Raw genomic sequence first — 27,046 nt, 5'->3', positions numbered from 1 at the left:
TGACTTAGGCAAAGATTTCTTCTAACACAAAAAATACTAACCATAAAAATTTTTTTTTTTTTAACATTTATTTATTTTTGAGACAGAGAGAGAGCATGAACAGGGGAGGGTCAGAGAAAGAGGGAGACACAGAATCTGAAACAGGCTCCAGGCTCTGAGCTGTCAGCACAGAGCCCGATGCGGGGCTCGAACCCACGGACCGCGAGATCATGACCTGAGCCGAAGTCGGACGCTTAACCAACTGAGCCACCCAGGCGCCCCAAAAAATACTAACCATAAATAAGATGACTGCTAACTTGAACTTCATTAATGATATCATTTAATTTTATAAGATGACATTTATAGTGATGACAAAAATAAACTAAAAAGGACAAATTTAGCTTAGTTAAATTAACGTGTAAAATCTGTAAGGTAAATATTATACATCTTTTCAAAATATTATACATCTTTTCAAAGAAACAAGTGAATGAATAAAATAATTAAATTAATGAATAAAATGTAACTAAAAAGATTTAATACTGCAAACACATATTACTAAATAAAAAATAAAGAGAAAGGACATGAAATAGACAGTATTACCTACTTATACACTTAGGCTAGCAAATATGTAAAGTAAATGTATAAATATCTCTATAGGAATGTTGGATACAAATTTAGGATAATAGTTACAGATCTAGAAAAGAGAGAGGCATTTACAAAAGGAGTGCTTTGTGGCAGAGGCTGGGTTTCTTCAATTATATTTGTTCTGTATTATCTCCAAAGATGACAATATTTGTCATGTATATTGTATTTTCCCTATATTTTTAATGTCTGAAATATTTCTTAATAAATAATCATTTATAAAAACAAAAGGATTTTGATTGGCTCTTGAGCAATTGTTAAACTGTCATTGTTACCCCCAATGTTCTTAAGCTCACCTCTATGTTAGTGAGGACCAGACATGACTGACAGTGCAAAATCAGAATAGTGAGTAGTTTCCAAAATATGGGATGTTAAAACCATATGTAAACACAATCAGTAATATTTCCAAATGTATATACATATATATAAATATAAATAAATATATATATGCATTATATATTCGTACAAATATATATACATATATGAAAAACGCTCGATGGAATATATTTCCATATATTTATATATATTTTATATTGTATATTATACATTTATATATTATATCCATATATTCCATATATTTCCATATATTTAATTATACATATATTTCCATCAAGCATTTTTTTTTTTTTTTTTAATTTTTGGGACAGAGAGAGACAGAGCATGAACGGGGGAGGGTCAGAGAGAGAGGGAGACACAGAATCGGAAACAGGCTCCAGGCTCCGAGCCATCAGCCCAGAGCCTGACGCGGGGCTCGAACTCACGGACCGCGAGATCGTGACCTGGCTGAAGTGGACGCTTAACCGACTGCGCCACCCAGGCGCCCCACCATCAAGCATTTTTAATCAAGCATTTGTCTCAAGTGAGGGCAAAACTTCAGCTTCTTATGGATATAATACCAAGTTGAGTGTATCAGGGCCCACATCACTGAGGCATACTAGAAGAGAAACAGTGTCAAAGAAGGAAATTCGATTACTGTTAGTGGTAGTAATATTCTGTGATACTACATGGGGCTAAATAATAACACCACCTTACCATTACCTTCAACTCTAAGTATTACATAGAATCTAATGAGTACATAGATATTGCAGTCAATGTTCCTTCTTCCCCTCCTCTTATTGGCTGAACACAAGTTACAAGAACTTTCCAGAAATTCTTTTCGTCAGTATAGTCACTATTATTATTTTAAAATGTGAGGACTAATGATAAAAGAAATCTGACAGGTTGTCTTTAACATGACAAAATATATCACAAAATTTACTTCACCATTACTAAGTAATTAAAATTTAGGCACTTGCAGACATATAATAGTAACAATATATAAAACTAAATTATTATTTATTAATAAAATGGACATTTATTTTGTGCTCTCAAGATGTCACCGTGAATAGAGACTCCAAATTGCTTTAAAATATAATGCTGAATCCATAAACAATAAAAATACAGCATAATAATCTATGCCACCATAGATAGTGAATATTATATATATAGTCTTTCTGCCTAATTAATATATCTGCCACTTAGTAACCTCTAATTCACATTATTAAACTATAAACTATTGTTAAGCTACAAAGCCTAAGTAAAAATTAAAATAATCTAGCCTCCAACACATGTTAAATAATAAACAGTAAAACAGAACCACCGCATGTACATGTGCAGAAACAGACACATACACACCCACACACACAACCAGACCAAACAACCTAGATAAAGTAAAGAAGACACTTTCCATTTTTCTATAGTACTCTGTATATTTTTTAAAGTAGAGTAGTGTATTCTACTCTTGCAGTGTCATAAATAGAAAACCAGGGAAAATTAAATAAAAAATGAGCTCGTGACCTCATAAATCCTTTCAAATTTTCTCCTAATCTCTAAGTAATGTATTTGTCAGTCTTTTTTTTCCAAAATGTAAACAGAGTGAAGATGCTGAGAGGAACATGCAGAATGTTCTTTAAATGATAAAACTACACATGTGCTGCCTTTAGTTCTGATAATTCCCACCTTTTGCTAACTGTGACACAAATATTGCCGCTTGTGACTAAATATCTTTTCTACAAGATTCTTCAATTGAAATAACATTCCTTCACACTGTGGGAAAAACAAAACAAACAACAACAACAAGGCATTCCCTATAGACTCTATAGGTACCAGTCCTGAATCTTTATCTATACATGTCATACCTCCTGCATGAACCAATAATACAGGAGACCGCTTTTCGTAATTTTCTAGAGACACATCTTTAAAGGGTGCATCTATACTTTCCAGGCACTAGTATTTCCTCTCTCCTCCTAATATTTATGAACCATCACATATTGTAAATGTGTGTAAAATTTAAAATCCATTAACTAGTTCTTATTGTGTGCTCTGAATGAGGGCAATGTAAGGGAAATTCCTTCAGAGGAAGGATCTGGAAGAGTTTATGAGGGTGGTTACTCTAAATTTACCAAGCCAATCAACCCATCAATCTCAAGTTCCAGTGTGACATTTCCGACGGACAGATATACTGGTGACACCTTTGCAAAGCAGGCTGTTATATATATACACACATATACGTACATATACATACACGCACACATACATACTTCATTAGCCTCAGGAAGATAAATAGGTGAATTAGGTCCAGGCTTGAATATTAACTCAATTTGTGTGGTTTTGGCAAACCACATCTTTGCTTAGCTTCCCCATGAAATATGAGGTGGGGTTCTGTTGTTTCTTTTATTGTTCTTGTTTCTTTTTTCTTTCTTTTTTTCCTACAGGATCTGCTTACAGACTAGTTTCCAAGTGTAGCCAGGAAATACGAAGACTTGGCTGAAAGAAAAGTTTATTTAGTAACTGAAAGGAATCTTTTTTTTAATTTTATTTTTCAAATAAAAACTCATGACAAGAGAATGAAAAGCATCATGCAATGAGATAACATTGCATATTTTGCTTACAATTTTCAAATAATTGAAATAGTTTTGCTAACACAGCGTGTTTCTAGAAGACAATATCAGCATGGGTTAAAGTAACAGCTATTTGATGCAAAAAATGAAAATGTGTATATGCATGTTCTAAAATAATTCATACAATTCAAAATTTTTCTTTTAATAAGCTAGACCAAATGTTTAATCAGTGGATCAAAGTCTGCCCTAATATAAATTCATATGCTGACCCTACTTTAACAACATGAAATCTGATGTTATAACTTGGAAAATACTATTCACAAATAGCAGAATAAAGACAAGGATGACCACACTCATCACTTCCATTCAACATAATACTGAAAGTCCTGGCCACACCATCAGACAACAAAAAGAAATAAAATGTATCAAAACTGGTAAAGAAGAAGTAAAGTTTTCACTATTTGCAGATGACAAAATATATATAGATATATAGGAAACCCTAAAAACTCCACAAAAAATTACTAGAACTGATAAATGAATTCAGTAAGAACACAGCATACAAAATGAATACATAGACACCTGTTGCATTTCTATACATTAATGGTGAAGCAGCAGAAAGAGAAATTAAGAAAACAGCTGCATTTACAATTGCACCAAAGTAATAAAGTACCTTGGAATAAACTTTACCAAGGTAAAAGATCTGTACTCTGAAAGCTATAAAACATTGATGAAAAAAAAAAAAATGAAGATGACACAAAGAACTGGAAAGACATTTCATGCTTATGGAGTGGAAGAATATTGTTAAAATGTCCATACTACCCAAAGCAAGCTTCAGATTTAATGTAATTGCTATCAACATACCAAAAGCATTTTTCACAGAGCAAGAACAATCTTACAATTTGTATGAAACCACAAAGACCCCAAATAGACAAAGCAATCTTGAAAAAAAAAGAAGCAAACCTGGAGGCGTCGCAACCCCAGACTTCAAGTTATATTATGAAGCTATAGTGATCAAGTCGTTACACAAAAACACAAAACAAACATACAAATCAACTGAAAAGAACTGAAATTCCAGAAATGAACCCACGACTATGTGAGCAATTAATCTTTGACAAAGCAGGAAAGAATACCCAATGGAAAACAGTCTCTTCAACAGATGGTGTTGCGAAAAGTGGACAGCAACATGCAAGAAAATGAAACTGGAACTCTTTTTTACACCACACACAAAAATAAACTCAAAATGGATTAAGGACCTACATGTGAGACCCGAAACCATAAAAATTTTAGGACAGAGCACAGGCAGTAATTTTTCTGACATTGACCATAGCAACATTTTTCCAGATAGGTCTCCTGAGACAAGGGAAACAAAAGCAAAAACAAACTAATGAGACTCCATCAAAATAAAAAGCTTCTGTACAGCAAAGACAACAATCACAAAACTAAAAGATAATCTATTGAATCGGAGAACATATTTGCAAATGACAATAATGACAAACAGTATCCAAAATATAAAAAGAACTTGTACAACTCAACATACACACACACACACACACACACACACACACACACACACCAAATAATCCAATTAAAAATGGGCAGAAGACATGAACATTTTTCCAAGAAGACATACAGATGGCCAACAGACACATGAAAAGATGCTCAACATCACTCATCATCAGGGAAATGCAAATCAAAACTACAAGGATATATCACCTCACACCTGTCAGAATAGCTAAAATCAAAAACAAGAAACAGCAAGTGTTGGCAAGAATGTGAAGAAAACAGAAACTTTGTGCACCATTGGTGGGAGTGCAAACTGGTGCAACCACTGTGTGAAACAGTATGGGGGTTCTTAAAAAATTAAAAACAGAAATACTATATGATCCAGTAAATTTACTACTGGGTATTTGCCCAAAGACAACAAAAACACTAATTCAAAAGGATAGATGAACCCTATGTTTATTGCAGCATTATTTACATTAGTCAAACTATGGAAGAAGCCCAAGTATACATTGATACATTAATAGATAAAGAAAATATGGTGTGTGTGTGTGTGTATGTACATGTACGAATATATATACATACACACACTACAATATTACTCAGCCATCAAAAAATGAAATCTTTCCATTTGCAGCAACATGGATGGATCTAAAGATATAATGCTAAGCAAAATAAGCCAATCAGAGAAAGACAAATACCATATGATTTCACTCATATGTGGAATTTAAGAAACAAATGAACAAAGGAGGAAAATATGAGATAAATCAAAAAACACTTTTCATATAAACAACAAAGAGATGGTTAGCATAGGGGAGGCGGGTGGGGGGATGGGTGAAATAGGTGATAGGGATTAAGAGTACACTTATCTTGATGAGCTCTAAGTGATGTACAGAATTGTGGTATCATGATATTGTATATTTGGAACCAATATAACACTGTATGTTAGCTACACTGGATTTAAAACAAAATAGAATAATAATTCTTATTGTAAAATATAAAAACCTAATATTTTTTTAAACAGTAGTTGATGAGTAGAAAATAAAATTCCTCCTTACCATTGTATATACACAAATTTTATGTAACATTTAAAATATGACAATGTGCTTAAAGCAAAAAAAAAAAAAAAAAAAAAAAAAAACCCACTGCAAGTGAAAATATGCAGAAACCACTATAAAAAAAAGAAAGTGATAGGGGCACCTGGGTGGCTCAGTCGGTTAAGCATCCGGCTTCAGCTAAGGGCATGATCTCACAGTTTGTGAGTTCGAGCCCCGTGTCGCGTTCTGTGCTGACAGCTCGGAGCCTGGAGCCTGTTTTGGATTCTGTGGTCTCCCTCTCTCTCTGACCCTCCCCCGTTCATGCTCTGTCTCTGTCTCAAAAATAAAAAATTAAAAAAAAAAAGAAAAGAAAAGAAAAGAAAGTGATAACGTTTCAAAACAGTTAAGATTTTAGCCTGGTATTGAAGTAGTTTATGGCAGAATAGAACTATTTTTCTTCTAAGTCTATTGTGTGCTTAACATTAGGCAGCTCATCAAATTCTAACTAAATGCAATATATATTTAACAAATTAATTAAAATTGGAATAAGATATTTGAAAGCTCCAAGAATTCATTCATGTATAACATTTATTATTAGCAATAAGTACTTTTAATATTTTTTAATAAATGGAACATAAATTCATAAAAAATATCAGTCACCCCTCCATACCAATTCATCATGGATCCATTGCACCCTGCGATAAATAATTTACGCTCTACTTCACAACCATACAAAAAGGAAAATTGTCTTTCATATCACACCCCAGATTTCACATACTGTTTCTGTGCACTCAACTACTCTTAATACTGCTCAACACACTACTCATCAGGCTTTATAGAAAAGGCTTTAGGAGAGAATCATCTAAATCAGATATGAACCGAAAGTGAAAGTTTAGGGCAACCTTAAAAACTGAAAAGTAAACCCCAAGTCTGTAACTTTGAGGATGTGTATTGTCATGAGGATAAAGTGTTCTTAAACATTTTGTTTTGATGGTGGTAGAACTCAGAAATCTTGCCTCATGTTTATGTTTGCCTAGAAGTACTCACATGTCAGCCTCAAATATTCACCACCAGGTAGGGCAGAGACCTACTTAACTTTCATGCTTTAACTTTATGACACTTTCTCCTGGGCCCATGGTAAAAAAGAAAAAAAAAAATCATTCTTTTTATTTATTTATTTATTTTTAATTTTTTTTTAATGTTTATTTATTTTTGAGACAGAGAGAGACAGAGCATGAACGGGGGAGGGCCAGAGAGAGAGGGAGACACAGAATCTGAAGCAGGCTCCAGGCTCTGAGCTGCCAGCACAGAGCCTGACGCGGGGCTCGAACTCACAGACCGTGAGATCATGATCTGAGCTGAAGTCGGACGCTTAACCGACTGAGCCACCCAGGCGCCCCATAAAAAATCATTCTTATTCACTATTCTCAAGTGATGTTTTTGAGAGTCATGGCTCAAATTTTTATATTTACTCAAACCTAATAAACCAGGCAACAAAATGACACATGCTAAAATGAGAAATGAAAATATTCAAAACTTTCTCACAAAGTACTCAAATGTCCATCAATCCTGACAATGGCAAAATTCACATACATATAATATATATGTGAAAATACATATGCATGCACTTGTCCATATAATCAATATCACACAGCAAAGAAGGGAAAACACTATTAAATATCAGTCATAGGTAAGTAAATGAAAATCAGCAAAGAAAAAGATAAGAAACTAAATAAATTGATTCATAAGATAAGCATAAATTAAAAGGAATAACCTACCCAACTTAAAGACGGGGTTGCAAAACATAATAAAGAGGAAGAGAAGACTCTGGTAAACAAACACAAACTACTATCTTACATTTAAAAAGGCCAGATATCTATGGCAAATATTTGATTGCCATACTTGGATTAAAATGTTTTTTAAAATTTATTACTTAAGAAAATTTTCACCAGAATCTACACATTGCATCAGTAAAATGAAAATGAAACTTTTCCCATCTAAAAATACCACAAAAAAAATATTTGTATATATCTACATGAAAGATACTGATGAATCATTTAGAGTAAATACATCACTACAAGATCTCTGACAAGGACAGAATGTGTCTCAAATAAGTAGAAATATGTAATTGCAGATACTAACAGAAACAATGTAAAATCATATAAAGTGTTGCAAACAGGAAAAGTACTTGTTTAGTGTTCAAGTCAAACAAGTTGCTTAAAATTGTATGCACATTATTTTCTCATAATGGTCAACACAGCATCCATGGACATATTTTTGTTAGGTGACAGAGCCTAAAAAATTGTTTTATGAGCCTAAAAATTGTTTAAATATTATGGCAGAAATCAATGTGTAATATCATGTGTTATCTTTGTCCAACTATACAACATTTTAAATGGCATTTTGAATAACAGATGCCACTGAACTGATGATATTAAGGGAGAAGACCTGATTTAAACAACTCCCTCTGATATTTCTGCATATATTTTTAAAGCTGAATACAGTTGATAAACCTTCTTATATTGAAAATCACTTTAATACACTATTAAGACAAACACAAAAGCAACTGAAAAGAAAGAAGGTCAAAGTTAGGTGACTAGTAGATAGAAATGTCAGAATGAAAAGTTCAAAATCCAAAGCTGACCACAATACTAGTGCAAACAAGAGGAAATATAATTAATGTGCTTGAAGCAATTTAGCATCATGAAGAGCTTTTTGGAACCATCTCATCAAACACAATGCTATTTAATTATCAGAACAGTAAGAGATTTCCCCCAAGACACTGCATTAAATATGTCTCTACCAAATAAACCCTGTCATATCTTTTCTAGCTCTTAGATTTTTCCCTAATCTCTTTCATAAGTTTACCCTTGAATTTCCTCCCTCCCTCTCCCTGCTTCCCCACCCCTGCTAGACAACTGCTAATTAAAATGAACACAGGTAAATCAAGGTAGACATTTTCAAAAGAGGGGGGCTGTAATAATGAGGACCTGTGTTACACAACCAAACTAACAGAAGTCTTAAGATCTGAAGCATTCAAATTAAAATAAACTCCTTGAAATATATCAATCTACATTTCCAAAATGACTTTTAAAATGAAGTATGCTGCTTAGTGCTCCCTTGTAGGTTGTATTAATTAACTACAAGCTTTTGTACAAATTAGTAAAATTTTCTTAAAAAGTCTTTCCTAAATTGTCACAGTAGTTATTTTAATGTAGACATACCTTGTGCTCAAACATTTTATAAGTGTAAGTTATACATTAGGTGTTACCATAATTGGAGAAAGAGCACACTCAATTATTATATTTTGTTGTATACTTACCAGCTCACTCAAAGGTGACCATTCTTTTCATTAAAGTTACTGAAACTATACATGGCTTCTATAGTGTCTCAGATATCTACATGTTTGATGAAATCTAATTGTGATTTTCAGTCTCAGGATCAGTCAAGTCTTGACAAAACAGCATATTTATAGCCAGAAAAAGACTGACAGAACACATGCAAATAGAACCTTAATTCATGATAATGACAACAGTTTACCTTTTTATATTCACAGTTGTTTGATAATACATATGTGATATTTAAGCATACACAATGGGTTGTGCATATTCTAATATGTATTAATATACTTCAGCTTGGGGTGACTTTGTATTAATATACTTCAGCTCGGGGTGACTGGGTGGCTCAGTTAAGCATCTGACTTTGGCTCAAGTCATGATCTCGCAGGTTGTGAGTTTGAGCCTCACGTCGGGCTTTGTGCTTAGAGCTCAGAGCCTGGAGCCTGCATGGGATTCTGTGTCTCCCCCTCTCTCTGCCTCTCCCCCACTCACACTGTCTCTCTCTCTCTCTCTCAAAAATAAACATTAAGAAATGTAAAGAAAAGAATATTTCAGCTCATGTAAGTTTAATATGTAGAAAACAACTTGTATCTATCACTCCTAATTCTTTCAAGAAATATTTATTGAATGTCTAATATGTGGCCAGTTAATTCTAGGCACTGGAATTAAAATGTAGAGAAAGACAATTTTTTTTTATTTTTTTAAATTTACATTTATTTATTTTTTGAGAGACCACGCACAAGTTGGGGAGGGGCAGACAGAGAAGGAGACACAGAATCCGAAGCAGGTTCCAGGCTCCGAGCTGTCAGCAGAGCCCAACGCAGGGCTCGAACTCACAAACCGTGAGATCATGACCTGAGCTGAAGTAAGACGCTTAACCAACTGAGCCACCCAGGCACCCTCAGACAATTTCTAATTGTATTAGCTTTCTGGGGCTGCCGTAACAAATCACCAAAAATGAGGTGACTTACAACAACAGGAATTTATTCTCTCACAGATCTGGAGGCCAGAAATCCCAAATCAAGGTGTTGGCAGGGCCACGTGATCTCTGGAGGCTCATTACTGCTTTGCCTCTTCAAACTGCTTGGCTTACCCTTCATCATTCCAATCTCCGCCTCCATCTTCACATTGCACCTCCTTCTTCTGTCTATATCTTCTCTCCTGTTCATCAAATCCCTCTCCCCCTCCCCCGCCACCACCATCATGTTGTGTGTCTTTTACAAGGATGCTTGTCACTGGATTTAGGGCCTAAAAGGAAAATCCAAAATGTAGCTCAAGATCCTTCAATTAATTACATCTACAAGATTCTCCCTCCAAATAAGGTAACATTCACAAGTTCAAGGAATCAGTACATGAACAAACTTTTTGTGGGGAGGAGGGCACCAGATGACCTATTACTAAGCTCAGAAAACTTAATGATTAATGGTGAATAAACGACTTAACCAGGTAGTTAACATACAGACTGATAAGTTTCATTATAAGGGCAGAAAAGAAAAGTTTTTCTTAGGAAACACTCAGGTAAGGTACCCAACTCAAGCTTGAGCGATCAGGGGAAGTTTCCCAGAAAGAATCTGAAGAAAAGTAGAAATTACCCAGGTAAGACTGAAGATAAACTACGTGCAAATTCCCACAGGGGAGAGAACATGATATTCTAAGGAATGAGAGAGAAATTTCAGAGTGTCTGGAGCACAGGGAATCTTGGCAGTAAAGTAGTGAGCAGTTGGGTTCATCAAGGAGAGTTTAACACAGTAAAGCCATATTAAAGAATTTCAACTTTAACCCAAAGAAATGGGAAACCAATGAATAGACTGACAAACGGCCATGGTCTGTCCAGTTAGGCACTGGGATAAAAAATCTGGCTGCTCTGAGTGTGGACTGGAGGACACACTGGAGGCAGGAGTATCAGGTTGGGGGTCTTTTCCAGAAATCCAGTGAAGTGTTCATGCTGGTCCCAACCAGTGCGGTGGCAATGGGCATCAAGAGATGTGGATGAGTTCAAGAGAGATGTTTTAGGAAGAATTGCTAATGCTTAGATCAACTGAATTTGAGAGGAAACATAATGAAGGTACCAACTGTACTGAAAACCCGAATAGATGATGGTGTACTTCATTTAGATAAGAGACACACAGGGAGAGCCAATTCAGGGAGTGGCAGAGAAAAGATGGATTTCATTGCAGACATTTAAGGTTTAAAACATGTTTCTAGATTTCAGATTGGTGTGTGGAGTGTGGATCATGTGCATAGAGGGAAAGGCAAATTAGACATAGTAATGTGGGAGCCATCCATTTAAATTCAATAGGTGCAATTACGAGGGGCTGGGTGAATTGTCCCTTCCCCCACACCCTTCTGCCGAGAATGCAGACAAGATGTAACTGCAGAGAACCCCAAGAAAATAGCATTTTAAGGAAAAGAAGTAGGAGTCTATAAAGACACTGGTCAATGTGACTGTGCACAGGTGATGGCTGGGAGGGACCACGGGGATAGAAGAATTAAAAGGGGAGTTTGCACGGTGAAGCCTAAAGTACCAGTAAAGAATCAGTGTACGTGTTCCTATTCAGCCTTCTTGCTTGTTTCCCAAAGCTGCTTTTTCCAACCTCTTCTCTCTTTTAAGTCTCCTTACTCTGATTGTATCAGGTAAGAGAGTTTAGTTAAACTCTAGCAAGTAGTATGACTAATGAGAAGTGTTTCTGGAATTAACTACCAGTGACAAGGCCGGATAGGAGCTACTGCAGATTAGAGGAGTTGGAATCAGCCCAAGGAACACAGAAGCAGAAAGTCAGGAAGGAGACGCATCAAGTTTTGTGGTTAAGAGGAGAGACACAAGGCAGTAGTTAAAGGGGTGTGTGGCAGGGGGGGTGATGTCTATGCTTTTCTCTTGCTCCCTGCACTCCTCCAATAGTGAGAGAAATCTGAGAAAGTTTAAATATTGATGTGAAGGATGGATCAGAAAGGAAAAGACTAAAAATCAGTGAATGAGAAAAAAAGAACAAAACAAAAACACAACAAGTCAATGTGAAATTCCTAACAAAATGTTGTGGTCTACAGTCTGGGTAAACAGTCCTTATGTATCCTAAAACAAGGGGCATTTTTCCACAGTAACAGGAGGCAAGTAGAGACCTGGGAAATAACTGCAAGTAATTTTCCTGATTTTATGGCATGAAGTCTTGGTTCTCCTAGTATGAAAATACTATGCTGTCAGTGAAGAATGAGGCCAGGCTATCTACGGAGCATGATAACAGAGGTGGTGGCAAGGGAGATTTGACAACAGACGAGAAGGTTGGGAAAAGCAGCTTTAGAAAATGGGAAAAAGTGCTGAGTGGGAAAGCATAGAGAGGTAGTTTTGGCTTCATTGTGCAAGTTTTTATTTTTAACTTACGCAAGATCGTCTCCCTTGAGGTGACACAACTAAGCAATGTTTACCTTCTGATGGCACAGTATGAAATAAGGTGTCAGCTCCCAGGATTACAAACAAAACGACAGCAACACAGATCAACAGCAGAAGCCTTGAGTTAAAAACTATTTCTCACATCATACACATTTCAATAATTGAAAATGCAGTTAGGTTCAATACAACCTTTTTTTTTTAATATACTGCAAAAGACTCAAGCTTTTTGAGTTTGAAGTCTTTCGTCTATTCATAGGGCCAATAATTGATCAAATCGATTTCCACTTGAAATTTTTCTTTAAGGAAAATGTTAAAGGAAAAAGGGAGGACAATGGGCTCTGAGCAGGAAAAAAGGAGGGAAGACGGGGGCAACATGATAAAGTAGTTTGTATTTCTACCCGTCCTTGAATAGTATCCCTTTGGCCTCTCTGATGCTTATCTTTCCCTCCATATTTCATATATTAGGACTCAAGATCTCTGCCTAAAAATGCTAAGGATCATGCAGAAAATGTAATTTCCTTTAGTTGGTGAAAGAAAAATTGAAAGTTTCTGTAGAAGTCAAGAGGGGGAAACAATCCCATTACATAGTTGTTAATCTGACACCCTTCTGTTAGGCTACCTAAATAAATGATAAAATTCACTCAGCTAGGGAATGAGAGCATTTTCACCTCCCCTCACCACGGAGTTTTCTACAGCTTTCTATTCCTCTGTCTTTTCAACCAGTTCTTTTCTCTGATGCACTAGGAGTGAGATAGCATTTCCTTTGTCAAGTTCTCTACTCCGGGCTCAAACAGCATCATTCAGAAGCAACCAGAACAATAATGTTAAAATTCAAGTTATATAAAATAATAAAATAAACTATTCAGCCCTGAAGACATTTTTAGATAATCCTTTATGGAAGTTCAGACTTAATGACATAATTTATAAGATAGTTTTTATTCCTTGAGGGCAAAATACACATTGAGAAATCAACACCATGTGAAGAAAACAGTACAAAAAAAAAAAAATATGAGGGGAAAGGTCACCATAACAGCATTTGTGCTGATTGCATATGCGGGAAAGAACTAAATTCTCTGTTGAAATTTAGTTTGCTTCTGACATGTATGACTATGTGAGCCCTTGCTTAAAGTTAGAAAAACTTTTAAACTAAATGCTATATTATTTCCATATGGGCTACTATAAGTAAAACAAACACACAAACAACACACACACACACACACACACACACACACACACACACACGAAAAGAAGTTAAAGAAGTTAAAGGTACTCTGAACATTTTTTAATGCAGATTTTTATATACCCTCATGATGGGTCTATGAAAGAAATGGTGTAAGAACATACTTTTCCTTCTTTTTTATCTCATCTCAATTCCCTAGAATTCTAAAAGATAATAGCTAATACTAAAATGGCTTGCTATGTGCAATCCAGTTTCCCAAACATTTTGAGCACATTAACCTATTTAACCCATATATCGATTCAATCAAATAGGCACTACTTTTTATACCCATCTTAGAAATGGCAAATCTAAGATCCAGAAAAGATAAGCAACTTGTCCCAGGTAGCAAATAACAGAGTTGGAATTGAAACCAGGCAGCCTGGCTCTCATATCCAAGCCCTTAGCCGCTGTGTATATTTCCTTATATTGCTGAGTTAATGTATACTTTCTTGTGTTGCTATGGTCCAGGATATGTCCAATGTAGTTACGTTACATGGTAAATCCTAGACAGTCCAACACTTCAATATTAATAATCACTGTAAGATCTTCACAAATTTTGAAAAATCTCTTCACTTTTGCCTATAGGATAGTAATATTCCATGTATCATGAATTTGCTGTGACTATTTAAGAACAGCTTAACATGGTGTCTGGCACATGGTAAGAAATTATAAATAAATGTTGCTTTAACTTTCATTATTAATATGTTGTCTTTTATTCTTGCTTGTACTCTAATGTTTGGATCATAATGATTTCATTACTTTTATTATTCATCTACTATCTTGAAATTCTTGGCAATTGAATACCACTATCTCCTTATCCTTGTTATAAATATTCCTCCACTGCCCCATCCCACTATGTATTCTTAACCAATTGCTTTTTTTTTATTTTGCTTTGCACATCTGTTCATTGCCTGCATTTATTTTGACAGGTGCACTGCTGCCTTATTGACCAGGCAGCTACGCGGTTTCTTGACATTCCCATTCAGTATTACAGTCTTCGATCTTTATTATAGGATTACATATACTATGATAAACATCTAATTAACTATCATCTATCTAGATATTATAGATATGTATTTATATTATACCCTTTCTCACTTTGCAGAACATTTCACAAATGTTCAATTACTTTTCCAAATTAGCAGGAAACTTGTAATAGGAAAAATCTCAGACTTCTCTGCCAATAACAAGCACAGGTTCTATATTTACCTTTCAGATCCTAACAACCTTTTCAGCTTCTCTCCTTCTGCTCTGTTTTCATCTATCTTCATTGTCCTTGGGGACTGGCCCCTCACCCTCCCACGGCATCAGCCTTCTTCTGGCTTCTCTTGTTTCCTGTCAACCAGGACCCTACATTCAGCTGTTTGTATCAATGCTAGCCCCAACGATACTTATTCTCTGTCCTATAAAATATTTTAGTTGTAGGCTTAGTGTTATCATTTAACCGTTTACAATTTTGTTCCTACCTCTATCATTGTGTGTAACTACAATGAAGACAGTATCAGGGACTATCAATCCCAGTCACTTCTTCAAAGTCCTCACTTGCCTTAAATTATGTGACTGTTAACACTGTTCATCATTTTTCTTTTTATGAATCCAGAGTGCATAGACTCAAATTCTGTCTTTGTGCCTTATGTAACTGTGTATTGAGCCATTCAGAAGAACCTATCTCAATGAATTGTTGAAAGATTAAATCAGTAAATGTGCAGGAAACAATCAGGACCACATAAGTATCACACAATAACTGACATTTCTCTATGTCTTCTAAACTATATATAACTGAAACATGTATTTCTTATAAAACAATTTAATCCATCCCTAAATTATGGGTGTGTGCATGCCTTTTCTTAATAGCAGATTGTGAGCTAATTGAAAACAGATTTATCTCTTAATCACTTACTTGCCACAGGGAGTAGCACAGTATCGTGCACATAGCCAATAAACATCTATTTTATCAATGATAAATTAACAGGGATAGGTTTTTATATTTTATTATATTTTTACTGGGTGTGCCCAATATTAAGCTTACTCACTACTTTCAATGAATATTCTAAAAACTGAGAAAAAGGTAGCAATGCTGTTTGTTTAGCTTCCCTTGAGTATTTACTATGCATCAGGCAATTTACATATATTAATCCAATTGGTTTTCTCTGCCATGTTTTTATGAGATAATATCTGTGTTAACATATGAAGTCCTGAGGTTCAACAATGTTAAGTGACTTGCCCAAGATGATATACTTTGGTAAGTGGTGAGCCCAACATTAGAAACTGAAGTATCTGCCCTTCCCTCAGCCTCATCCCAACCCTGTCTAATTTTGGTAAAAAGATGCAGGTCTGTATTCTCCTCCTAGAGGAATGAAGCCCTGTCTAGTGGGTTCAGAGACCAACCTATCATTCTCTCCCTTCTCTACATGCCCGTGAAACATACAGAAAATTCTACCATTTGGTGCTCGTTTCTTTGTTTCATGATTATAAATTTTACCTCACCAATTTTCTATTTAGAAAATTAAAAACAGGCACATACAATATGCTTTCTCTGTGTCTCCTAATTCCATGGAAGGGAATAATAAATTCTGTACAGTGGCTTCATGATTTTGATAGCTTCTATTCTCCTTTTAATTTTTTTTCTTCAGAATAATTCAATCTCTCTCATGACCAAGATTTAAACAACAAAAGTAGTTCTCTGATTCTTGTTTGTAATTAATGTAGAGAAAACAAAATGCCTCGATGTGAGGCATGGGCTTTATCTGTTATGGGAAATGAAAGGGGTCACTACAAAGAATTATTACTTACAAAAATCTCTTCTATTAAATGCTTCAATTTTTTAATAACTTTGAATGCAATATACCAAAAAATCTAGTCATTTTTTGCAATAAATGATTATATGAAAAATAAAATTAACAACCTGTCCTTAAGCATTGGAACAAAAAAATTACAAAGAAAAAGCCCTTTTATTTTCTAGACCTTATTCATGTGAACAGTCCCTCCTTTCCAGATTTAACACATCAATGACAGTCCTGTATCATATTCATTGTGCTGCTGTGCTCTCTTAACATCACCTTGAGAAGAAAAACCATCTGTAAATATTTGTTGAACAAACACTAATTTCCTTGCTAAAGGCAATGATTGCTTATAAATGATCACACTATGTGTAACAATAATCTATATTCATTAACCCTTATTGCCTACTGTTCCAGATACCAAGCATTGGTCCTCACTGGAACACTGCAAGAAAAGTACTGTCATTCCCAGTTGACTTCAGAGAAAACTGATTTGGAGAAGATCAGTGACGCTGAACCCCACCGAGGGCGAAGTGCTGGAACCAGAATCTGAACCCTGACAACTCGGTGCCAGAGCCACCGTCCTTACGTATTGAAGGAGAACAAGCCAGTATGGAAATTCTGATATTTCTCCTAAAATTAAGTTCAGTTGGATTCTTTTGCTGAGGAGATATGCCAAAAATATGGGAAAAGGAAAGCCCAACTTACTCAAACTTGGGTGGCGGCCCTGACGATGCCTTCATTTTTATTATGATAAAACAGTTCAAAATGATTTGTAATAAAATATCCCGTCTCTGGCTTTCTAGACTTCGAGTACTGAAAATAACATTCAATGAGTAATTGGCAATAAATTTAAGATTAGCCTTCTCAGCCCTCATTGAGACACCAGCACTCCTTGCACCAGGCAGCTGAGAGCCACCGCCATCCTCTATGGCACCCATGACAGGGTTGATTCTATTACCAGATACCCAACAGATCACCCTGTTCATAATCCATGCAACTCTAACAAGGCTAAATCCTTGCTATGAGTGTCACACTTGCAAAACGAATGTAAGTACTTCTAGACACAGAGGCACTTTCTTTATTTCTCTCCATGTCTTCCTAGCATTATACTGATAATGATTTAAATGATGCTTCCAACTCGGTTGACTAACAGCTTTCTCATGGATTCAAAGCAATGGAAAAAGCATAAAGTTACAAAAGTAAGTGAAAAAAACTGCAGAAAATGAAGCAGTTGGGGGGATTTTTTTCCTTATAAATGAGGCGATGTATGTGGATATGTGTTGCTAAATGAATAAGTGAAATGAATACTTTGAAAGTACGGCTACTCCAGCCCACATTTTCCCCCATCACACTAGAAGTAGAAGAGTTGGAGAAAACATTCATGTGATTTGCCTTTAGCCCTAAATACACCTTTATTTTTTCACCCTCCTTCTGGCCACCCAAGCTGGAGTTTGATAGTAACAGACATCAGCATATTAGTGACGAATAGTGGTGGTAAGCATGTTCTTGAACATTCGTGGATGCCGTGTCTTCTTTACAACCCTTAAATAAACCCAGTATACATATAAGTATGTGTGTGTCTATATATCCTCAGTGGAACAATAGTTTTTATTTTGTTGTTGTTGTTGTCATCGTCCCTTCAAGAATTACAACTACATTGAGATAATTTAGGAATTGTTAGCTTCATATGGAGAACAAGTATCCAGTTTATGAGTATGTCTTTACCTTTACTATCATCCTGAGCACCTCCTATTTCGTGGCACATTTGCACCTTTGATTCTGTAAAGGTACTTGTGTAAATACATGTGAACATGAAGTAAAGAGAAGAACAACATGGTCCTGTCAGACAGTTTTAAGAACTGAAAGTACCCAGGGGCGCCTGTATGGCTCAGTCGGTTAAGCGTCCGACTTTGGCTCAGGTCATGATCTCACGGTTTGTGAGTTCCAGCTCCGAGCGAGCCTCTGTGCTGTCAGCCTCAGAGCCTGAAGCCTGCTTCACATTCTGTCTCCCTCTTTCTGTTCCTCCCCCCCGCTCGCGCTCTCTCTCTCTCTCTCTCTCTCAAAAATAAATAAAGATTAAAAAAAATTAAAGAAAAAAAGAATCGAAAGTATCCAGTGCTCACCTCTCCATCATCAGTAAGCCAAGCAAATGAGAAATGAGTGACTGCTGAGACAAAGCACAACCTTGTGGGCTTCCAGACCCTACTTACACCTGCCTGAGGTCTTTTCTGAATTTAATCTGTATCCGCTCCTTTAGGTTATTCTTGATGTACCTTAGCTGACTTTGATCTGTATAAAAATGTTACAAGCAGAGACACAGTTGCAAATTTCCCTAAAGGTGGTAGCCACTCCTGACAAAACTTAAAAAAAAAACAAAAAAACCTCAATTCTCTTCTATATGCTACTTAAGCACCCAAACTTCCTTACCCTTTTCCCTACATTCCACTCTTGACTTGGTTTCTTTTATAGAATTAAAAAAAAAATTTAAAAAAAAAAAAAGAAATTTACAAGAGGCTAATTGATTCAGCACAACTTATCCAACACAGCAATGAACAGGAGAAAAACCTATCTAATTTTTTACCAGATTGTGAACAGAAGACTGTGTTTCACACAGTCTCCCAGGAGGCAAGGTGATGAACTAATCATGTTGCGATCTACGAGGTCACAGCAAATAATTAAGACACTTGTTACAGTGGTCTGTGTGGTGCGATCCTGTAGCGAGTCAGAATGGATTTTCCATAAATTCAAGAAAAGGTCCTTTAAAATCCTAATTTAAAACACTACATTTTCGCTAATTAAGAGCAGTGTGGCTCAAACTAATGCATCATTTTATATCTAGTGTATTGATAATCCTGAGTGCAGGAAGATGGAAAACCTTAAATTTTCTCGCCTGTCCTTAGTTAGCTCTTCCAATATCTGAGGTGTTTGCTGGAAAAGAAACACAGACACACTCTACAGCTTTAGTGATCAGCATGACAAAGGAAAGCAAGGCAGCCTGCATACACTATCAATTATCTGACATCTTCACATCATACAACAGGTTTAAAATGCCACAGGAAAAAAGGATGTTCTTAGCCAAAAGAAAGAATCCCTTCGAAGTGTGGTGCAAATTAACATTAGAAGAGTTGGTCAAAGATGCTGAGCAATCTTTCAGGAGAGGTTTTGTTTTGTCATTTGTTTTTTAATGAAGGTGAAGTCCCACATCTGTCATGGACAACTTACATGTGGCTCTGACTACAAACAAAATATTACCACACAGTACTTTCCATGCCCAGGATGTGAGCTCAGGACTTCACATACCTGAAGTGGCAAGCATGATTAGCCCTATTTCACCACCTGGGATTCTGAAGTACAAGAAATGAGAAGGTTCCATAGTTTAAAAGTGACTTGAGCATCTAGTTTTTGGTTTTGGTTTTATTTTTCAATGTGGTAAAAAAAATCTAGGGCAAACATAAGTTTCTAAAATCATTCTGAATAATTCTGAAAAAATGTCTGCTTTAAAATTCAGGAATTCTGACTCTAGTTGTTTAATTTCAAAAATAATTTACAAAAATATTGCAAAATCTTTTTCATATTCTGAACATTCTTGTATTATTTCTGCAAGTCATATCATCTGTAACTTTGTTGCTAAATTACAGCTACTTTTTTTAATTAAACTTTTTAATGTATTTGGGAAAAAAGTGTTTGGGGGGTAATTTTTTTTTTTTTTACTTATTTTGTATAAGCAATTAGGAAGAAAGGCACAATGCTGGATGAAGTAGTTTTGCTCTAAAACATTGTTTTGTTCTATGTATCACCCTAATGCACAGCTTAATTATGATCTAAATATATAACTTTAATTTAAATGCAGCTGAAACCAGAGGAGTTGCAATTCAAATTTTAAGGAAAAGTGAAATGAAGAATTACTACACATTAATCATATGACAATCATCCTCAACTAAATATCATATGCATTATCAATAGATTATTTTTAATAAATGTATGTATTTCTAAAGAAAATAAAGGAAATAATTCTATCATCCCAATAACAGCAAAAAAGTGACAAATTCAACTGAAAATAACATGACAATCATTATTGATAAATATAAACCAAAACCACAATATATTTTTAAATTTTTCTAAAACCTTAAAAAAGTCAAAAGCATAAAAATTAATTTCAGTAACTTGATTCCAACTTTGCAGAGCCCAAACAATAAAATCTGCATTTTAATTATTGCCTTATTAACATTATTTTTTCAATCCCCTTTGGTCATGTGAGAGAAAAGAGAAAAAAAAAACTTTTAGAGGAATAATCTGGGAATTTTTATTTCATATTTTTTCTCTTTTCCACACCATAGATGGAGCCAATGTTCAAATATTATGGGAATTATCCTAAATATTATTCAAAACGTGAAATGACAATAAATACAATTAACTTGTAATAGTATAAAAGTGAGAAAAAAATGTGGAAAGTACTAAACTTTAGTTTAGAATGAAAATTAATATATAGTTTCCATCAGCATTTTCTGTTTACCCTCACTTTGTCTCAGTTTATCTTATAAATACATTTCATACTGCATAGACAGACAAACCGTTAGTGATGTGCTCTGATAAAATACAAATTAGAAGAATTTAAAAAGTATTAGCCATCCTATGATTTTCAATTCCCATAAATTATTTCCCTGCAGGTCATTGTAATAATTAAACTATTTAAAACAGTAAAGGTTTTCAGTTCTCGTGACCGGCACATCACACTTAGAACCAGAACTGCTGTTTTACACATAAGTACTTTAAAAATAGACTGCTCACGTGGGCACGTGACTTGTTTTGAATAGCTTCAGTACTTACTGCTGTCAATGCCTCAATCAGCACATTATCCCTACCCTCATGATTTTACAACTTAGTGATAAATATAGTAAAAGATGGCTTTTGAAGAACATTTTAGCAATTAACCATGAAATAGTCTTTTTAGAACAAATTGCTAAATTTAAATAACACATTACCCAATAGTCAAATTACATGCTTCAGTTGGAAACCTGGGTGTTTGGCGGACTTAGTAATATTGATTTATAGATACATTAGCAAAATATTATTTCACAATATTAGCCATGTTAATTCATCACTGCAAGTCACTTTTTATTTGGTCGAGTGTGTATGTATACGTATCACATATACATACATATGACTTAACTCTTATCCAATACTTGTATAATGATGTCAACTATCCTAATTTTCTTTCCAATTATATTTAATAATGGAATAAAACCAAGAAAAGCCTATCTTTTTCTGTTTTACAATGATTTCTTTCAGTAAGTGATAATTTCTACCTTTTAAATTTTGTTTCTATAAGGAAATATTACTTTTTAAAACTCTCAGGTTAAAAACTACTAAAGTATGTGACTGACATTCATTTTATGGCATATTACTGTCTATCTTTATTCTCGGTTTCAAAACTTTCACATGGGATGGTTAAACTGGAATGTCACCAGATACGCATCAGTTATTTAACCACGCAGTATAGGAAACTTTGAGAAACAGCCCCTTCTCTTGCCACCCTATGCCTTTCACACTCATTAATTTATTACCTAATATTAAGTATCATTACCTAATATTAAGTATTACCTAATATCATTAAGTATCACAGAAGAACCAGAAACAAGGAAACCCCTTTGGAAATTATAAGTCAGAGAGTTGATTTGGCATATTTCATTTTTTAATGCCATTGGACACATTTCTCATTAAGAGTCAAAATCAGTAAGAGCCAGTGTGAAAGTTGTAAAGATCTCATTAATAAGATTAATTAGAGTTTTATGTTAGCTATACAGCAAATATTTCAGCTGGTTATTGTTAATTGAGTTAGCAAAATTCAGGGAAAAATCATTTTGCTTTCGTTAGTTTAACTATTTTGAAATAGAAATTTCACATAATAGGTATTAATTACTAACATTAATAGAATCTTGTTTCATATCAAGGATTGGAGAAAAAGGTGATCTAAATAGAAAAAAAAAAAGTTTCACATTCAAAGTGCCCATCTTCTTTTTTTTTCACTGCAATAACAAAACAATATACTTCAAATCAAAGTTATATCCGTATAGAAGGGATGATACAGATCGACCACTAAATGAAAACATGTCAACATTTTTCCTCAAAATTCCAATCCACCAAAAGTCCACAGACAACTAGTTACCTTTAAAGTTTAAAGACTGGTAATGAGTACGTGTCAAAATGAAAAATCAGATTACTTCCACGTATTTCACAACTAACCACTCACTGTGCAAAAGATTAAACTTTGTTAAGTATAAGAACCAATATTTAATTACCATTTATATATTGCTATTGTCCACAAATGTACTTTCATTTAAACACAGTGTATATGTGGAAGGTACATAATGTACATGGGTGATGACCCTTGAAATTAAGAATATTAATATTCTGAGGTGATCCATTAAGACTTCTTTAAAAAGTGTTGCATCAAAACCACAAAGAAGGCTGCATTCTATTGTTAAAAGTTTAATTACAGAAGCTGTTATATTTGATAAACAAGAGATTCAACAATATTACTTATCAACATTTTGTAAAGGTTATTTTGCATTATTACTCACTGAAAAAGATAGTTATTTTGATCACTGTTAAGTCATGAGTGATGCACATACTAACAGACTGCATTCTGTGTAAAAACAAAGCATACCACCGCGGTGTTTCAGATATGAAGGAAAGCTTTTAGCAACAAAGTGTTATCACCAGGTTGTAAAACTGAACGGACACTTAATAACTCTGCCTGTATACCCAAACCCACCACCTTAGCAACAGAGGAGAAAAAACAGAGACTTTAAGTTTCCACAGAGTAAAAAGCTGTTGCTAAGCAAAAACTATAACCAAAAATACAGAAAATTGTAGCTTGTTTTTTGAGACCTACTTCACAAGTTTAATGATTTAATTAGCCCGGTTCACTTTAATATAGATACCCAAACCAGATGAAAAGCAGCAACAAACCCCTGTGACTGAACTTGTACCAAACCCACTTTCACATCCCACAAATTAGCAGTTCCCTTTCATCCACCTCAAAATCAACGTAAAGACCAAGTGAGAAAGACTGTCTTCTCTTCCTGTTGACCTCTCTTGGCCTTCTTTTCTAGTTTATTTTACATTTCACCCATGTCATTGATTGCGATCTTAAGACTACTTACTTGAATCCCAAAGTCTCTAGTCTTGTAATATCAGCTCTGCAAAGACTTGGGAGAAAAGCCAAGGCGACCCCACGCTTGCTTCCTTGTGTCCCCGCGAGTTGCACGCCTTACCAATCCTCCTGTGATCTTTCTCCAGATGGCACTTACCTGCTGCTCCCCGGGTTCTGTAGATTTCACCAGGTGCTTATCCTTGTACAGAGACCAGAGACCAATATTGGGCAGGAAAATTAAAGCCACCATGAATAACAAAGTCATCTGCAGAAATCTCTTCTGTTTCCTCTTCATTGCAAATGATAACAGAGAAGAAAAGTTAAAGGAGATGGCTCCCTGACTGGTTCTTGTGTTTAATGCCAAAGTCCTTTCCTCTCCCCTGCGAAGCACCAGAAACTGAGGAGAAGCTAAAAACTTTTGTTGCGTGCTCAGCACCAGTCTGCACGATTCAGAGGGAGTTGGGCATCTGCAGAACAAACGCACAGTTACTTTCCCCCCAGAAAACTATGACGAAGGCATTATCTATTGGCTTAGAAGTAAATGACTTGACTGAGGAAATCATTAAGCCTCCCTTAATATAAAGCAATGGAGTAAACAGGATGATTGCACACATAATCCTAAATTATGAAAGTCTATATATGGCATGCTAGATACGTAAGAACACAGGAGTTTTGGTGTTTTCCCCTCCCTTAGTGAGGGAGGGTTGGGGAAGAGCGGGTCAGTAGCGGGAACTGCGTGGGAGGAAGCGGCTCAGCCCCAGCAAGCGTCAGGTAGAAAAGTGTCCGCTTTTGACATTGGAACATCACCTTCCTCGTCTTCCCCGAACACCTCCTGCTGTGCTCCCCCTGGGGTAACCCACCTGAACTCAAGTTCAACTCCCTCCGAAGCCAGCGTGCTGGCGGGCTCCACGCGGATCCAGGGACTCCGGAACACAACTCCTGTTCGGATGGAGGTCCACAAACTCCTGGATGCTCACGCGCGGTCTCAACTGTCCTCGGCAGGCGGCGGCTGGCGAGCGGGGAGCCTGCTGGAAGGGAGGCTACAGATGTCAGCGGAGTCCAGCCAGGGAGTGGAGGCGCCGCGCCGCTTCGCCTCGCGCAGCCCCGGGAACGTGCTCTTCCGCGAAGTGAGCGCTCTGCCCATCAATCTCTTCCCCTTCCCGCGTGACGCTCTCACGCTCCGCTGTTCATGTTACCATTCTTTTCCGGCAACTGAAAGAACCCAGAGAAACATCACGAGCACCTGAAGGGCGGTGTTTTGCGCGTCCCCTCCCGCGAAGGGGACGGAGGCCGGCGAAGCCGAGTCTGCGCCGGGCCGGGCGGTGGGCGAGGGCGCCGGGGAGGGCGAGCCGCAGGCGAAGCAGCGCCGCGCTAGCTCCGGGCTGGCCGCTCCGCGCTCGCTGGCGCCTGCCTTCCGCCGAGACGCTGCCGGTGCCGACCACGTGCGGGAGCCCGAGCCCGGGAGGGGAGGGCGGGCCGCCGGCAGGGGGTGGGCAATTCCGCCCAGCTTCCAGATCCTATATAAACAAACCCTGGCGCGGGCAAGAAGAGGAGGGCGAAGACGCCGCGGGACGCGGACTTGCGGCTCCCAGCCTCCGCGGAGCCGCTCTTGCTCGCCCTGGGCTGCTCGGGCCGACCTCACACCGGCAGAGATACCAGCTCCCCCACTCATCTCACCCCAGAGGTGCCAGGCCAGAGACTCCGGAGGAGAAGTCGCCGGCGCTCGCGGGTTTACCCCGATTCGTCCATGGTGCGGGCGGGAGCGCGGCGAGCCGGGACGCGGCGGCGGCGGCGGCAGGAGGCAGAGGCGAACCCTGGAGGGGCCGGTCCCGCCGAGAGGGGCTTCCTGGGCACGTGTCCCGCCGCTCAGGCCAGGTACGCGGTGGGGAGAGGATGAAGAGGATCCCGAAGCGACGCGGAGCTGAGGTTCGGGGTTCTCAGGCAGCAGCTTCTGGAGCGACTCCGTGGAGACCAAGGGCGCTATACTTGGGTCTGCAAACACCCGGGGCCCCGTTAAGATTTGGCAGTGCCACCCCGCTCCTGCCCCGCCCTGCTCCTCCGCACTGAGCGCGCTTAATCACTGCAAGGGCTACCTGTCCCTCTGACCTCGCACACTCCTCCCATGATAACCGGAAAATGTGGGGATCGAGGTAAGCCTCTGGCAGAAGGGACTCCTCCCTCTCCCCAACGTATAGATGCACCAACGCCCCCGAGCGCGCACGACGAACCTGGGCAGCCTCTGCAAGACACCTGCGTGCCTAGCAACGTGCACCGGCCACTCTTGGGGTCCGGAGCTCGTAACTCCTGAAGGAATGGGGGCTTAGCTGAGGCGACATGCATGCATGTAGTGCCCCCTGTATCAGCCTTGTCTCGAACCAAAAAGAAACGCCATGGCCAGCTCTTTGTTACCAGCTAGATGTGATGCCCACATACTTGGGATAGATGAGACTGTGGGCCCTAGAACGGCTTTTTGGTATTTTCTCTCTTCTTTCCTTCCTCTCTTCTTCATCTCTTTCGCGCGCTCCCTCTCTCTTCTCCACCCCCTCCCTCTGCCTCCCACTTCCACTCTCTCTATCCCTTTCTCACTTGAGAAAGACACTGATGTGAGGATGAAGAGTTATGCCTTCAACTCCTCACATAATTTTAAAATGTATTTGAACAATATATGTTGGCAGTATGACTGCATGAATAAAGCTTTGTGCTGCAATATTTGTCTTTGTGAATCACTTGCATTTCAAGAGTACATAAACACATTTAATAACTGGTTTTAAATATGCCCTTTATATAAAGACCAATTACCCTTCAGTTTTAGACAAATGCAAGAATCCAGAGAGCAAGGGGCTTAATTCTTCACCACCCTTACATGCGCGCGCGCGCGCGCACACACACACACACACACACACACACACACTGCCTTTTGTATTCTGCATTATTTTCTAACCTTTTTCTCTCTTAGCAAGTGGAGTTCTGAAGCATATTAATATGAATTCTGAGAAGCCATGTAGCCTGGAGAGATTTTACTGGAGTGCTTGGTCTTCAAGGAAAGATTTTTGGAGATTTAGTTAAGTATATTGGATATTTTCTGCCTTATTTAACAATTAACAATTAAAGTTAAAGTTATTAACAAT

The 27,046-nt window shown here is 37.2% G+C and overlaps 2 protein-coding genes across 2 annotated transcripts in view; one reads left to right on the top strand and one right to left on the bottom strand.

Moving 5' to 3' along the window:
* Positions 1 to 25,706, bottom strand: part of GALNTL6 (polypeptide N-acetylgalactosaminyltransferase like 6) — a 1,203,008-nt gene extending 1,177,302 nt beyond the window's left edge. Inside the window, exons 1-3 of the mRNA XM_078445606.2 lie at positions 25,596 to 25,706; positions 24,779 to 25,130; positions 24,076 to 24,385 (exon numbers count right to left, since the gene is read on the bottom strand). Coding sequence (XP_078301732.2) covers positions 24,076 to 24,213 — 138 coding nt within the window. The 5' untranslated portion in view covers positions 24,214 to 24,385; positions 24,779 to 25,130; positions 25,596 to 25,706. The remainder of the gene's footprint in view (positions 1 to 24,075; positions 24,386 to 24,778; positions 25,131 to 25,595) is intronic.
* On the top strand, positions 24,505 to 26,625 carry LOC132692955 (uncharacterized). The gene is made up of 4 exons (XM_081795431.1): positions 24,505 to 24,509; positions 24,613 to 25,095; positions 25,168 to 25,793; positions 26,114 to 26,625. Exons 1-4 carry the CDS (start codon positions 24,505 to 24,507, stop codon positions 26,224 to 26,226), a joined length of 1,227 nt encoding a protein of 408 aa, XP_081651557.1. The 3' UTR covers positions 26,227 to 26,625.
* Positions 26,626 to 27,046: the final 421 nt, after the last annotated feature.

Source organism: Panthera onca, chromosome B1, assembly GCF_046562875.1.
Source record: "Panthera onca isolate mPanOnc1 chromosome B1, mPanOnc1 haplotype 2, whole genome shotgun sequence".
Classification (NCBI taxonomy): domain Eukaryota; kingdom Metazoa; phylum Chordata; class Mammalia; order Carnivora; family Felidae; genus Panthera; species Panthera onca.
Note: the sequence above shows the minus strand (reverse complement) of the source record. Positions and strands in the feature narration are given on the sequence as shown.

Excerpts from the sequence above, each read along its gene's own strand:
- LOC132692955 (XM_081795431.1), top strand. Across the intron at positions 25,096-25,167 it reads TTCCCGCGTGACGCTCTCAC|GGCGGTGTTTTGCGCGTCCC; the intron begins GCTCCGCTGTTC and ends GAGCACCTGAAG. Across the intron at positions 25,794-26,113 it reads TGTCCCGCCGCTCAGGCCAG|ATGCACCAACGCCCCCGAGC; the intron begins GTACGCGGTGGG and ends CCCAACGTATAG.